General features: G+C 35.1%; 1 protein-coding gene and 1 pseudogene across 2 annotated transcripts; both read right to left on the bottom strand.

Annotated features, from left to right (window-relative positions):
• Positions 1-3,054: 3,054 nt before the first annotated feature.
• LOC104773572 (beta-glucuronosyltransferase GlcAT14A) lies at positions 3,055-5,535 on the bottom strand. The gene is made up of 4 exons (XM_087475289.1): positions 4,557-5,535; positions 4,372-4,447; positions 4,176-4,291; positions 3,055-3,889 (listed from the first exon to the last, which is right to left on the bottom strand). The coding sequence occupies exons 1-4, from the start codon at positions 5,167-5,169 to the stop codon at positions 3,375-3,377; spliced, it is 1,320 nt and encodes a 439-aa protein (XP_087331415.1). The 5' UTR covers positions 5,170-5,535; the 3' UTR covers positions 3,055-3,374.
• Positions 5,536-14,688: 9,153 nt separating this feature from the next.
• Positions 14,689-16,856, bottom strand: LOC104773573 (pentatricopeptide repeat-containing protein At5g39980, chloroplastic pseudogene; annotated as a pseudogene). Its single transcript, XR_015570401.1, has one exon. The product of XR_015570401.1 is annotated as a pentatricopeptide repeat-containing protein At5g39980, chloroplastic pseudogene (transcript).
• Positions 16,857-16,901: the final 45 nt, after the last annotated feature.

The following is a 16,901-nucleotide window of genomic DNA, read 5'->3' as shown; positions in this document are numbered from 1 at the left end:
TTGAGCCATTGACAGGGGATCTATTTAAGGCCAGATATGCGGATTGTCAATTCGTTGTGTCCGAATTCCCTACTATAGGTGGTGAGACCGGCAAGCTGGTCAAAGAATTAACATGGAATCAAACATCCTTAAATTGGCAAGATCCTCGAACTCTAGCATGTGATGCAGAGGTTCAAAAGATTATACATTTACAACAGCTAGCTAATCAATTGCCAGATTCCTTTGCTGACCCAAAGAGAGTAACAAAATCGTACATACCAGCTTGCAGTGCACCAGTACGTATTGATGTTCAAAAGGAACACAATAAACAAGTTGCTACAGAGTCTAAACCACGTTTGAAACGAGGCAGACCGTTAGGTTCCAAAGATAAAAATCCTCGAAAGTCTAAAGGTGCAAAACAGACCGAGGTTCAGGGAATTACCGAAAAACCAGACATGGCCGCGGAAATAATTAATGTACCAGGTGAAGTTCAGGACGCTGAACCTCAAGAACCTGAAGGAATTGATAACAATGAGGTATCAATCAATTACATAATGTCTGGAATAAAATGGAACCGGAAAAATGTCGACATTGATGAAATATTTATAAACAAGGTAGCACTTGAAATAAACGAGGATCTAGAACCCACATCCATATTAGAGTGCACTCAAAGTAAAGATTGGCTTAAATGGAAAGAAGCCATTGATGTGGAGTTAAACTCTTTAAAGAAGAGAAGTGTGTTTGGTCCGATCTTAAGGACGACACCTACCATTAAACCAGTTGGACACAAGTGGGTCTTTGTAAGAAAGAGAAATGAGAAAAATGAGATAGTGAGATACAAAGCACGACTTGTAGCACAAGGATTCTCTCAAAGACCCGGCATAGATTATGAGGAGACATACTCCCCTGTGATGGATGCAACGACTTTTAGATATCTAATAAGTCTGGCCATAAGAGAAAATTTGGATTTACGGTTAATGGATGTTGTAACCGCCTATTTATATGGTCCACTGGATAATGAGATTTATATGAGATTACCAGAGGGTATAGAACATAAATGTAAAAATGGTACTCGAGACCAATACTGCATAAGGCTAGACAAATCGCTTTATGGACTGAAACAAAGTGGTCGAATGTGGTATAATCGCTTAAGTGATTATTTAGCTAAGAAAGGCTATAAGAACGACCCAATCAGTCCATGTATATTCATAAAGAAGTTTGCAAACAAAGGATTTGTGATAATAGCAGTTTACGTGGATGATTTAAACATCCTCGGTACCTCTGGGGAAATCGCCCAAACTGTAGAATACCTCAAGAAAGAATTTGAGATGAAAGACCTAGGCAAAAAAAAATTCTGTTTGGGATTGCAGCTTGAGTACGTAAATAATGGAATCCTTGTGCATCAAAAGGCATACACAGAAAAAGTACTCAAAAGATTTAATATGGAGCAAGCTCACCCATTGACTAGCCCAATGGTTGTTAGAAGCTTAGACTTGGATAAAGATCCATTTGCTCCTAAGAAGGCCAATGAAGAAATTCTTGGACCTGAAGTGCCTTACCTCAGTGCTATAGGAGCGTTAATGTTCCTGGCTAGTCATACTAGGCCGGACATATGCTTTGCCGTGAACCTCCTAGCAAGATATAGTTCTTGTCCAACTATACGGCACTGGAATGGTATTAAACACGTACTACGGTACCTGCGAGGGACGGTTGATTTTGGTTTATTTTATACTAACCATAACCGAGACTGTCTAGTTGGTTTTGCTGATGCAGGTTACCTATCCGATCCACACAACGGTAAGTCACAAACAGGTTATGTGTTTACGCACGGCGGTACGGCGATCTCTTGGCGTTCAATGAAGCAGACTCTTGTGGCCACATCGTCAAATCACGCGGAGATCCTAGCCATCCATGAAGCCAGCCGTGAGTGTGTTTGGTTGCGGTCAATGACTCAGCATATTCGGATGGATAGCGGCTTAGAAGACAGCAAGGGAGCAACCGTCATCTACAAGGACAATACGGCTTGCATCGCCCAGCTCAAGGAAGGATACATCAAGGGAGATCGGACGAAGCACATACTGCCGAAGTTCTTCTTCACACATGAACTACAAAAGGCCGGAGAAGTTCAAGTGGTGCAAGTACAGTCCTGCGACAACTCAGCCGATCTCTTCACCAAAGCATTGTCGACATCGACGTTCAGGAAGCTCACGCACAAGATTGGGATGCGGAGACTTCAGGACTTGGAGTGATGTTTGGATCAGGGGGAGCAATGTGTGCTGTACTCTTTTTCCTTCACCAAGGTTTTGTCCCATTGGGTTTTCCTGGTAAGGTTTTAATGAGGCAGCATCCCCTAAGCACATTGCAGCGATCCCATCCAACATGGCACGGTCATCTCGTCCAAGGGGGAGTGTTGTAAAACACTTGTGGACTCCATAGACCGGCCCGCTCACAGTCCGTTAGGACATGACCTTACGGCCCATTTACTATCCGCACATGTACGGCCCATCGGTCATAGCTTTACGGTCCATGGCCATTGCTTCACGGCCCATGGCCTATCTTATGTACTCGATTGCTTTATGGGCTTTAGCCCTTGTACTCCTATATATATACTTGTAACCTCGACATTAATAAATAAGACTAAGAGATTTCACTTCCTAAATTCTCTAGTTTACAACCTCAGTTTTGTTTTAAAATTACTAATATTCTATTTCACAAAGAATCATTCTACTACCATTTTCACACGTGTTAAGAAAAATGTATAAATCCTTATTATAATACACTAAATTTAATTCCGTCTCTAACTAATAAACTTAGAATAACAGGGTTAGAAATTGTACTTTGTTAGTAAATTTTTTGTTGAAAATATATAGTGACATTCTCCATAAACCAAAATATATAATTTAAGAACAACATTTTTTTTATGAAACTAAGGCCTGAGGGTGTGGAAAACAAACAACACCACCAACAACTAAAATTGGGAAGTATGTAGACCGGTTCAACCTGCGTTCGGTCTCAGTCTGTGCAACACAACGTATAAAGCTACAAACAGGAGAAACGACTTGGTGAATTTAAAAGTTGGAAGAATAGACACTAACTTTAAGAAAATAAAAAGGCAGAGTACAAAATTTTCACAAAGGGAACACTTCAACATCTCAAAATTCCAATCTGATAAATCTGAGAAAATGTGCGAACTACAACAATACCTTAAAAAGGCATGTTGTGTGGAGCAACAAGACAAATACTTCCCACAGCCATAGCCTAATTGTTCTGTATCTTCACTTATATTCTTGACTAACTGAGGGATTCTATCAGATCCTAAATCACATCTAATCCCAAATAATCAAGGCTGCTACACTCAACCAATCTCTCTGATGGCGTTCTCTAAGATATTCAGATCACTTGCACTGTTTTGGTCTGAAATTCTCAGTGGATAATAACCAAGTGACCAGATTCTCTACCCGCTTAGCGCCTGGACCAGGCCTGATAACATTAGTGTCACCAATAACAGCACAAGGGTCACTCCCATTCTCATTGCTTCCAATGCACCAACCTCCAGGTGTAGCCATCCCAGAACCTCTGTTAAGCAGCTCATCGTCGATCTTATCAAGTACAGGATCTTCTCTTCTGAATTTTCTTGCAAACGGGGCATTGCTATTTACCATTTTAGTCATGTCTGCAAGGTTGAGATGGTGTGGATGCTGCTTAGGCGGATTGTCCCACGATATGTAGTGCAGGTCGCTATTTACTGTCGTGTTTCTGAACTCCTCAGCGTTGCAGAGAACAGTGTGAAAATATCCTTCCGGAGATGAGAGAAAATTCGAGTAATACATTAAGACCGTACGAGGTAGATTATCCCAACCCCATATACAGTAGTCTATGAATGGCCGTGATAACGCCATCCACGCAGAGCCTGTTTCCAAGAATCACTTGTTAGTTAAAGAGAAACTGAAATCAACACAATGTAACATAAGTCTTCCCAACAATCAAAGGCAACACACAACACCAACTTAAATACTCAGCAAAGGTATTGAATAAGATGAAAGCTTTGTCTAGCAATCTAAGCATAATGATTCCACATTGTCCAACCAATGAGAAATGTAGCAAATGTACGAAACACCGAAACTAAACAACCAAGTCTACGAATTGACTAGCAATAAACAGTCTTGAACTTTACAAGTCTCAGAGAGATCAAGCACCTGTGAAGAGCTTGAATGCTGTTGGGATGCTTCGTCTTTGAGTAACCCAAAAAACATCAGACTTCTTGTTCAAATACAGTCCAGGATCTATAATCACCGGTTTAGCTCTTTGTGATCTGAAACGACCAAATCAAAAGATGAGCTTTAAACTCTATGAAAACAACAGAGAAACAAAATAAACTCCAAAATCTCTTACGCTTTCCATCCAATGTTACTCGTATGATCAATGAAGTTCAAATCCCGCGGCAAATGCGAAAAGATATGCAACAAATCTGATACAACAACAACAACAACACTCAAAAAGGTCAAATCTTTAGTTAAGAAGAATCCACACAAGTCACACAGAACCAAAAGTTTCAATCTTTTTGAGAAACCTCTCACCATCTTGAGTCACTAGAGGATAATCTGATGAGCTAAGATTAATAAACCAATCCCAATCAGCTCCTTCCCTAAGCAAAATCGCAGCAGCGTGAAGTGTATTCGCAACCATCGTAGGGCCACGATACGTGACAAGGTTAGCCTTCTCAATCATATGAACGTTCATAAACCTCGAGAACAAAGACGAGTTCTTGATGTACCCATGAAGCTCCTCTCTCTCCTCATGAGAAGACTCTCTATCTAAATGAACAACGTACCGGTTATTCGGATGGTAAAGAGCCAAAAGAGTTCGCCGGAGAGATTTGCCGTCGCCGGCGGATCCGGAGACCAAGTAAGCAAAACGTGGAGGCGAAGGGAGTGATGAGACTTGTTGAGGTTTGATCTTGGATTCAACGAAAGCTGAAGAAGAGCCAGATCCGGATAACAAAACGGGTCGGGTAAAAGGGAGGAACCTGGCTCCGGATGGTGATGTTAGGGTTGTGAGGAAGAGTAAGAACAAAGCGAAGATTGAACCAATCAAAAGAGGGAAAAATATCCATTTGTGCTGATGATGTTGTTGTTGATGATGATTCTGATGATGTCTCACATTTGAGTAATAGCTTCTCAATTTCTTCATCGAATCCCCCAAACCCCTCACCCAAAAGAAAAAAAAAAAAAAAGAGAGAGGTCAATTCAAAGTTGACATCTTTTTCACTATTTTCTCGGATTTGGAAAGAAACGTTACAAAAACCCCATTTTTATATAAAAACTGAAACTTTTTGTTTAAGGGTTGTTTTTTTTTGTATCTGGATAGAGATATATGGAAATAAACGTTACTAAGAAGAGAGATTGAAGAAAGAACTGAAATTGGGAGAGACAAACGAAAAAGAGTAAGGGATGATACTGGTCAAGCGCATTTAAATCAGATCAGATCTCTTTTAGTAGGTAGGAAATAAACTAAAAAAGATCTGGAATCTATGTGATGGGCCACTAAAAAGCCCATAAACTTGGAACATTATAAGTCAACGTATGACTTTATTCGTTAAAAAAAAACAGACACAAATAGATAAGTGATGTGATGATTATAACTAATTTAGAGACTTGAGTGTTGACAGACTATTCTTATTTGGTGAAAATGGTGTTTTCAACTTCCGAGTGGTCTGCTTTCAAGATATATCTGGGTGTTATTGAAAAAGATAAGGATGAATTCTTATCATTCTCTGTAGTTCAATTCCAAGATCACAAAATAAAAGTGCAAACAAACTGGCGCGTCGAGCTAGAGTGGAATCACATCCAATTAACTTTGTGAACAATTTTCCTTCTAATTGATTTGTTTGAGCCAATCTTATACTATGTTGGAAAAAAATAAAAAAAGACTTAGAGTGTTCGTTTAGGCTTTTGTCTATTTTCAGACAATGATGGATGAGATCATATGTTGGATATCGTGTTGTAGAAATGTTAAATATATCGTGTCCAACTCCATTCGCTTCATGTCTATGTGGAGTGGACGGAACTGAGATCATGTTTATGAATTATGCTTATCTATTATTATCTGTAACCCTAAACATTTTTCATTTCATTTAAATATTTCTATACTTAGCAGAATTATATAGTACTGTTATTTATAAATTATTATCTGATTTTTTATTAGAGTAAATGTTTTACTTTCTACCTAACGTTACATATACTGAACTCATTTTTGCATATTATATATACATATTTATATTAAAAAAAAAGTTTATGTGATACTTGATTTTAAAATTTTATAGCTTCTTATAATCAAAAATTATACTATTTGTTAAATAATTCATATGCTAATTTTATGTGTATGATAGTCAATGTAACGTAAGGTATAATAATCTATATTGATCCAAAATTTGTAGACCTTAAACGCGTTTGAGGTGCCGTTTCGTCGTTTTGAATTTTATTCTAAATTTTGTTATAAGAGTTTTCAATTATTTGTTTCACAATCTCAACAATGTTATAGATATATTGTATTATATGGATGTTCATTATCGGCCTATTAGTATAAACTCTAAACCCTAATATTGTATCTTATATATATGTTATATCTTATGCAACAGATAAATAACAGAGATAACTATTTCCCTAAAACCTCTGTTCATAACACTTTATCAGCACGAGTCTCTAATAATCCTAGCCATTTTAAGAAAAAAAAAAAAACCCGGCAGCTGTAACTTACCGTACGTTCTGGACTTCACAAACGTCTTTGCCTCTGTCTCCGGTTTTGTCTTCGATCTCTCTCAGCCAGTAATTTTCAATCTAAAGATAAGTAACCGTATGCTTTATGTTCAATCGGTCCATTCTTTATAGTTTATCACTTTGTATACGATCTCTTGTTGTTCGTTAAATTATGCTCATATAGTTTGATTTGCATGTATATTTTGTTGGGATCGATGTTCTTGCTAGAATATTATTACATGCTTATTGGTTTAGTGTCGATTATTTGTTTGTGTCATAAGTATAAACAGCTAAATCTTATTTTTATTATTGATTTCACCTGGTCAATATTATCCTGTTTGTTTTGGTTCATTCTCACGAACTGAAAGCATTATTTTATTGTTTGGTCAATTACATCATATGTCTAAAACCCCCATGTTTATACCGCTTTGGTAATACAACCGATGTATGGACTTTGAATCTATGTTTACACTTTATTGATTCATGCTTTATTGTGTTTATGGAATAATGTTTTAATTAATCGATTTGTTGGATTAATTGTCATGAAGGGGAGAGATGTTCGTTGGAAAATACAATGAATATGCTAAGAGAGATCTAGTGATGGTGTTAGTCGTTTTCATGATTGGTGATTCCCGTAGCCAAACTCGAGATATATTAGACGTAACGACTCAGTTCATCTATCGAGATAAGTCCAACTAAATTTGCTTTGCATATTAGATCTTACATATAAGGTATAACTACAACTAAATTGACGGTGATCAATTATTAATTCATGTTTATATAATTATTAATCTGGTAAAATCATGAGATCTTTATATGTTAAAGACACGCATAACATATTATATATTGGTGCAATGATAACAGTTCTTGTGATATTCTATATATGAGATCACTTATCTGTCTATCATATTATCAAAGTTTGATAGATAAAACTAAAATTTCATTAGAACACCAAAATATACTTTAATATGTGATCAATCGTAACATGTTTTAATTTAATATACAATAGACTGACACATATTTTATTAGTATCATTCATGAAAATCAAGAGCTGCGTGAATTAATTGTTTGATACAATAAATCCATAAGCTTAATTTGCTTAATTGATTTTTAGTATCTTTCGACTTAATATTATACATATATGTATATTATACGTAAGGAATATGTATGTGTATTGTACATATATAGTAAACTAAATAAATAAGTAAATATATATATATATATATATATATAATGATGCTTAATATTTATTTAGCACTCATTTATATAATTGTTATAATGTTTGTGAATTACTTTATTTGTTTAATCACAAATATAAATCTAATCAAAATTAGATATAGTATCATGACTAAATATTTTAAATAATGTCATCCAACTTGTTTGGTGAATAAATTGAAAATTTAGTAACAAATTACTAAATAATGATTATTGATCATATTTTATTGGAATCACTTCTAGTAGGAGGTTTAAGTTCAAGTATATGACAATATAAATTCACTAGTTCTTTAGAATAATCTAAAGAAAGTAAAAGAATATATACAAATCAACTTGTTTCTATTATTACCAAAATTATATAATAGAAAATAATATCATTTATGGAAAGATATTAAAAAATACATAATTTACTTGTCACAAAATATTGTTGTCATGTAGACACAATATAGTGAAAATTATATTTTAAAATTTTATAATCTTGTTATTTGTGAATGAGTAAATTTATGAGATGTTGATGTGAATCACATCCTATTGGGCTGGTCTATTCTTTGAAGTGAATATGACTTTATGCTATAAGTGGTTTCCACTATTCTACTACAATATTAAGAAGTAGTAGAAAAAGTATTGAAAGCTCTTGAAGAGTATATATACTATTGTCTACGGGAACACAATTTGATATTAATGTATTATAGTCTCCCAATTAATCTCTGATTACAAAGTGAGATTCAAATCGAGATTGATAGACATGAAGTGTCATCATCTCGATGGGGAGAATTAATGAATCCCACAAGAGGTGATGGAACAAAAATAAGATTATGTTCACACCCAAAATGTGTTTAATCACTCGTATGATAAAGCAAATCTTGAGGATTTGAAAAGTAATCATCTTGAGACAATAAGCGAAGGAAATACTTTGAAATCATAAGTATTATTACCCAAGACAATAAAAGTATTTTAGAGATTACATGCATTATGAAGATGAAATGCATTGTGAAAATCTCACTGTTTGGCATGACCGGTTAAGCCATTCCGGTTCAGTAATGATGCTAAAGAATAATCAGAAATTTCTGAAAACATCCACTAGAGAATCTGAAGAGTTTTCCTAGTGATTTCTTATGTGTGCTGCTTACAAAGCAACTCGATTTTATGACTTTCACTGACCCCATGAATTTGGATAGTGTCAATTTTCTGGTATGTATACAAAGAGATATTGTGGACTGATCATCCACTATATATGTTTGTTATTAACTTGCAACATGGAGTTTGCAAGAGTATTTGGTTAATTGACAATGGTGGTGAAACCATGTCAAGTAATTGACATAAATGACTCTATATGTCAAGTATTTCGCATCATGCCAACGAATAATCGTGAGTACTCCCCATTACAATTGGTTTGGGTCAGAAACCATATGTATCCCATCTAAATGTGAAATACATATTGAGTTGCTCCACCACAGTGATTAAAATGGGATTTGAAAGAATGTTGGAAATATGTTGGATATAAATCTCTGTTGATGATTGAATATCTCGAGATGCAGAGACTGTTGGTTTAGTGAGTCAGTATTTCCAACATAAGGGGGAGAAAATAAACAGCTGGTAAAGAAATATTTTGAGAGAAATTATCTTGATCCTCGTACTTTGAAATGTGCGCTAGAAATTGAAAAGATAATTTATTGGCAAAGTTGCAAAGATGCTAAAGGCATGCAAGAGCCATTTTCTGATCTTGAGTGAAAATTCTCATATACCAGTTGTGCTCCAATTAATGTCCTAGAAGGATAAGATCAACTGCTAGTAAGTCTAAAGATCACATAAAGTGTGATAGACTTATGGTTCCAAATATAAGCATCCTCGAAAAAGAAAAGGAGCATAATTTAATATGGCACCGAGGAAGCAAAGAGTTATGGAAAATCCCTAGAAGAGATGTAGACATGAGTAAGAAAGAGATTCAGGTACCTGAGAATCATAATGAAAGGAAATCTCAACAAGTTGAGTCATGTCTCGAATGAAAAGGAACCAAAAGGCAAATCGACGTCGTAAATATTTTTGCATGCAATGTTGCAGTTGATAATGTTATTGATGAAAATCGAGGATCATAAACCGCTGTTAATAGAAACTTTTATTGAAAAGTGTACACAAAGAATGATTGGTTAATCATTGAAAGAAATAGCTATGAAATAATTCAAATCTCTTAAAGAGATAATATTTGGACTTGTAGTCCTTACACTTGAAAGTGTAAAATGAATGGGACATAAGAGGATATTTATGAGATATAAAGTACGATTAGTAGTACAATGATTTTCATAAATTCTTGATATTGATTATGAGAATTATACTCTCATATGGTGGAAGCAACTATTTTAGATCCCTTATGAGTTTGACAGTAAAAGCAAGACTTGATTCAGTCTATCCAGCATGTTTTCAAACTGTCATAAGTATCCATTAAAGTGATTATATTGCTAAAGGCAATATTTTATAGTTCTTGAGAACATTGTAAAAGTGAGAAAACGTTTTGATGCTCTTTGACACCTTTAGGGAGAAAAGGGTGAGAGTTTATCTTTATGAGAGAATCTTGGGTGTAGATCATTGTTGTTGATCTTAGGGATCTCATAGTGGATTGAAAATAGATCGGAAACAAGCTAAGAAAAATCTTAGGGTTGTGTAAATCCTAGATTGAACACTAACTGTAATTGTGTTCATGAAGTATTTTCATGAAAATTTGAGGATGTAGGCATTTGCTGAACCTCGTTAAAAGAAAAATTGGTTCTTGTTAGAAGAAAGATACAAGAACAAGTGCAAACTATGCTGATGATGAAAATATTATCTGATCTCCGGTAGATATTTCACATACCAAGGAATATATGGAGAAATAATCAGTGATGAAATATTACTCCTGAAAGATGGAGAAATAAGATTGTATAATATCAGATATTTCATGAAATTTCTTGAGGTTTCAGATTTGACATCTGATGAAAGAAATGCTATCTCAGGATGCTTACATCATCTTATATAGAAGAGTTGAAAGAGAAAATTTTACTAGGAGATTATGAATAACTCCTATGTATAAGAAGATTGTTTGGAAGATTGTATGTAAAAGAAGATTTGGGCTTAAAGTTCAAATATGTCTTTTAAGTGAAAGGAGTTCAAATGACTTGAAGTTTAATGACCCGAGAGAATATATGATGATCATATGTGTTATTATACACTAAAGCTCAGTTTATAACATTTCAGAAAGTTGATATATATATAATCATAATACATAACCTGAAGATGATGCTTTTAGGGGGAGAAATATGATCATAAGTGTGATTGTACTCTTTTTCTCTTATCATGGTTTTTATCCCATTGGGTTTTTCCAAGAAAGGTTTTTAACGAGACAACAAAAGTACACACGAAAGATAAATATCTTCAGAGGAATATTATGATTCCAATGGTGAAAGACTATCATCTTCAAAGTCTTTGAAATACATTGATGAGATTGTGAGAAACAAAGATAATGATAAAGATGAGTCACTTGCGAGACTCATGACCAATAGAAGAATGGCGATACACGTTTATTACAGATTCGTTCAAGTGAAGATTTGGCGAACCATTTACCAAGACGTTTCCAACCACTACTTTTAAGAAGCTACTTCATCATATTGGATCGGTCATCTCGAAGATTTCAAGTGATGTACTCATGAGGGGGAATAAAAGCGCGCTGCACTCTTTTTCCCTTAACCATGGTTTTTCCCAATGAGTTTTCCTGGTAAAGTTTTTAACGAGGCAGCATCTCATATGCGCATTTGGGACTATATTTAATAATGGTCATCCAAGGGGGAGTGTTATAGATATATTGTATTATATGGATACCCATTATCGGCCCATTAGTGTAAACCCTAAACCCTAATATTGTATCCTATATATATGTTGTATCTTATGCAACAGATAAATAACAGAGATAACTATTTCCCTAAATCCTCTGTTCATAACAAACAAATATTTTTTGATATTCAATTATAAATGTGTTGTAACGTATCATAGTCTAATCATAGTTGAATATATGTTAAATTTGGGGGAATCATAATTGAACATTATTGTAGTTATGGTATGGCTGCAAACAAAAAAAAATGTAGTCCACACACTGTGAATCTAAGATACAAGTGTATTTTAGGCATTTTTCAAGTAACAATTGTTTTTATACATCTCCATTTGAACTAAGTAAATTAAACAAATATATAATTTTGTTGGTAGCATTGTCATCTTACTAATTTTTTTTTGTTCAAAAGCCTCGGCTATTAATTCATTCATTCAAGGATAGAGGTTACAAATTTTAGATGTTCAGCCAATAGAAGGCATGAATCAAAGAAACTACAAACAAGGGTTAAAACAGATAAAAGGGATAGAAATATCGACAAAAAAAACCTATAGAAATTGTAGACATGGGCTAAAAGGTACCAAATCACAAGCAGATCCATGTAGGGAATTAATGTGATTGCATGGATGGACCTCCTTCAAATTATATGCTCTATGTAGGGAATTAAACGATGTGAGCCTCGATCGGTAAGCTTCCACCTTGAGTTCCATTATTGTGAAATTTGAAAATTTTTCTTTCTATTATAAATTGGAGGTCTATGTTAATCTACATAAATTTGGATTTGAGGAAGTCCTATATGATGTCTTGAAGTTAAAATTTCAAATTCGCGCTCTTAGTACTCTTAGGATATGATTGTTCTTTCGGATTGATTGTCTAACTCTATAGAATTTGGTACCTTATCATATTGATTTTTTTTTGTTTGTGTATCAAAGCAAGTCAAGGAGTTCGTATATCTCACGTTACGTCATGTCCTTTTTTGTTATCGGTGTTCATAGCCATAGATTTGCCTCCTTTTGAACATCCATGCATGGACTAAGTCATAATGTTGCAAAGTAATAATCGTTTGAATCTTTTAATATTCCATCACTGATTTGAATTGCTTCATTGTTTGACATAGTACCTCTCTGTAATCCCAATCCTATAGTCAAAGGAGAATACAATAGTTCTCTCTGGCTACAACGTCCCAATATATAGTATATCAATTTATCTGATCGTAAGATGAAAAAAAAAAAAAGATCAAATTAAGTATTTGCCAATTCTTTAATTTGTGCATCATATACTGGTTAGATTTATGCTTGTTGTTCTTTATCCAGCTCGGTTTTAAGCTTCCCAGCACAAATTGGTCTTCGGTGAATAATATAACTTGAGTTGCTTCTTCACTATACAATATAAGGTATTTTGGGTTAAAACATTTTCAATTCTTGGAATTTTGATTAACGTCTTTTATATATTGTATGAAACGTGTTTATATTGTATGTAGGTCTTAGGAAAATTATATGTGTTACCATCAAGTTTGATTTGGATGGCATACCAAGAGGTTTTGATGCAATGTGGGTACGAAGCCATACTAAAGAATTAGCAATTTTTGTATTGGGGAAGTAGCTTTACGAGCTGAGCCAAAAAAAAAATATGAAGCTGGGAGATCTTAATAAGAAGCATTTGAACAAAAAAAAAGTGATGATGTGAAGATAATGAAGCAGAGGTGATGTTGTTGAGACGAGGTTGCCTAATATTAAATTTGAAGGAACTCACAACAGAAAAATCCTAAACCAAGAGAAGAGGCAATTGGTGAGGGTATGTATTGTCAACAATGTCGTGTCATGATATCAAAGAATAATGGTCTCATTTGTTACTCTATATTCTTTTTGGAATGGTTTTTGACTCTGTTTTGCCTTTTGTATGGCGGAAGAATGTGTATTTCCAACTTTGATGGAAACAACTGGTCACATGGGCATAGAAAAGGGGGACAGAACTCTTTAATTGTTGTGTAGAGACACCAGATTATCCACCCCAAAACCGACTGAATTGCACTAAATGAATAGGCTCTCAGTCTCATTCAAGGGATTGTTCTGTTTACCGATTTTATGCATAAGAGTTGTACTTTTCTGTACATGAACCCAATATAGTCCATGGGTGTACTTCCATTTGGTTTGTTTTCACTACTTTTCTATAGAACTCTAAAAAGATCTTACTTTATAATTTTCCAATTTGGTTGTAAAAACTCTTGGATTTTCCGTATATAGAGTTTATTTGTATCTTGTACTTATTATAAAAGCTTTAACATTTATATTAAATTACTATCATCAACATAAAGGAACTAATTTCTGTTTAGTAAAATACAAAACAAAGTTGTTCATGTATCTAATAATTCAATTACAAAATGAGAAAACCTATGTGAAGTATTAAAAAAAAATCAACGTTGAATTATAGTTTTCAATATATCCACAATATAAAAAAAAAAAAAAAAAAAAAAAAAAAAAAAAAAAAAAGATAAACTTTACATAAAAAAAAAGAGACAAATTAGTAGCAAAATTGTTTAAAGAACTCTAAGGCATAAGCCCGCGTATAGGGTATTCATCTAGTAATTATGATTTGTTTAATTATGCATGTGTGTTGCAGAGTATATCTCTACTCTTTCTAATGGTTTTGAGTCTTTAATTGTGGTTGGTTCATTTTATTTAGAGTCTTGTATTCTGATGATGATATGTTAAGTTTTATGTTTTAAGTGTTTCACAAGCAACTAGAAAAATCATATGACATTTGTCATCCAGATAACGCTTTAAAAATTCCTCTTTCTCTCATTCGATTCATGACTCTTGAAGCATCGTTTAGTTTATCTGCTCTCTCGTACAACGCGGCCACAAGCACAACCTTTAGAAAAAGAAGAAAAATAACAATCTTTCTTTATCCCAACCGCAAATGCCATGGATTGTTGCAAAGAACAGTGTGAATATACAATTGTCTTAACTCAAGAAAGCACAAGAAGAATCATATGACATTTGTCATCCAGAAAACGGCTTTAAGACTCCACGTTCTCTCATTCGATTCATGACTCTTGAAGCATCGTTTAGTTTATCTGCTCTCTCGTACAAAGCCGCCACAACCAAATGCAACTCCTTGCTATTAACATTAGGATCAGATTCCAATATCTCAAACAACGATTCAACCATCTCAAAATCTTTCTTCGATGAGTATAAACTCAGCATTTGGAAATGAACTTCATCAGGGAAAACACATCCTTCCTCTTGCATTTCTCTGTAAACCGTGTCTGCTTTTTCAAACTCTCTTTGTTTCCCGTACGCGTTCAACACCATAGCTATTGCATTTGAATCCGGAAAGTAACCAGCGGTTCTCATTTTCTCAAACACTTCGATGACATTTACATACCTTTGGTTTCTTGAGTAAAGATTGATCATACAGCCAAATACTGATATGTCTTTTACCTCCCCGGATTCAAAAGCTTGACGAAAAACCCATGTCGCCTCTTCAGTTCTCCCGGCTTTAGCCAGAATGGTGATAGCGGTTTCCCGAGGGATATTATCCGGGAGTTTTAACTCGTGAAGCAGTCGTTTAGCATGACCCATCAGACCAACTCTTTCATAAGCCACAATCATGGTCTGATACAGAACTTGATCGATTTCCACACCCGAGCTCCTCAGCTTCTGAAACAGTGTCGCAGCTCGGTCCAATTTCCCAGCTTTCCCCCATATTGATATAATAGTTGAGTAGGTAATGGCGTTAGGTTCAATACCTCGGTTCTGCATCTCTTGAACAAGATTCGTAGCCTTTTCGTGCTCCATAGTTTTCCCATAGATCTTAATCATCGTGTTGTACGTAACAACGTTTTGTACAATGTCTTTCCTCTGCATCAACCTGAAAAGATGAATTGCTTCACCGAAAAGCTCAGCCTCGCCGTAAACACGAAGGATGGTATTGTAGCTAACAACATTTGGTTCGATATCTATTTTCCTCAAACTCCAAAACAACCTATCAGCTTCTTTAACCATGTCAAGCTGACCATAAACATCGATCATTATATTACAAGTCGTGAGATCCAACTCACAATTCACCTCTTTCATCTCTGCGAAAACCGACAAAGCTTCTAAAAACTTCTGGTTCTCTACATAAACACTCAAGAGAGTGGAGTAACTAACTGTGTTTGGTAACACACCAGCTTCGTTCATCTCCTTAATAAGTAACCGCGCCTCTCTAAACAATTTGGCCTTTCCATAAACATTGATCATAGAATTATACGCAACAAGATCAGGAGTAATACCAGACCTCTTCAACCTCGAGAAAATCGAAATAGCCTTTGAATAATCACACAGCCTCCTAGAAAGCTCAATGAGGTTGCTATACAAAACAAGGTCACCTGAGACACGGTCTTGCTCCATCTTCTGAAGCCAAGACAAAGCCGAATCAAACATACCCTCTTTCCCAAACGAAGTGATAAGCGTCGAATAAGTATACCTATCAGGAGTAAGAGCTCTCTGACGCATTTCGTCGAACAGTCCGTGTGCAATATCAAACTGCTTAGATCTCAACACATTACGAAGAACTACATTGTAGGCGAACACAGAGGGTGTGTATTTAGCTTCCTCGTGAACCCAATCGAGCAACGCCAATGATCTCTGCCAATCATTTTCTCGAGAGAGAAGCGAAACCATGAACCGTATAGATAACTGTCTGTCTTTGTAAGTTGAAAGCAGAGAAAAAAGCTCACTTTCGTTCTGGGTCTGGTGAATTGAAGCTAAAAGCTCGTCCATATCGACGTCGTGATCGAGAAAAGTAGACCTTTGATACCTCCGATGTTTCCTCAACGCTTGAAACGACGACGTTGAGTTCTTCTTCTTCTCTGGTTGTTGTTTTTTCCATACCATTCTGGTTTGTGAAGGTGATGAAGAAGCAGAGACTGTGAATATGAGATTGCGTTGTCTAGCTTTAGGAATGGTGGAGATATGAGGTCTGCTTAAGGGTAATAATGGAAGAGAAAGTGAAGGCGAAGAAGATGAAGCAATAATATCTATGTACAACATTGGATTTTGCAATCTTTTCAAAAAAAAAAAAACAAAGATAAATCTTTATATAGCAGCTCCCAA

Source organism: Camelina sativa, chromosome 11, assembly GCF_030686135.1.
Source record: "Camelina sativa cultivar CO46 ecotype springtype chromosome 11, ASM3068613v1".
Classification (NCBI taxonomy): Eukaryota; Viridiplantae; Streptophyta; class Magnoliopsida; order Brassicales; family Brassicaceae; genus Camelina; species Camelina sativa.
This window is presented reverse-complemented; position numbering and strand designations above follow the sequence as displayed.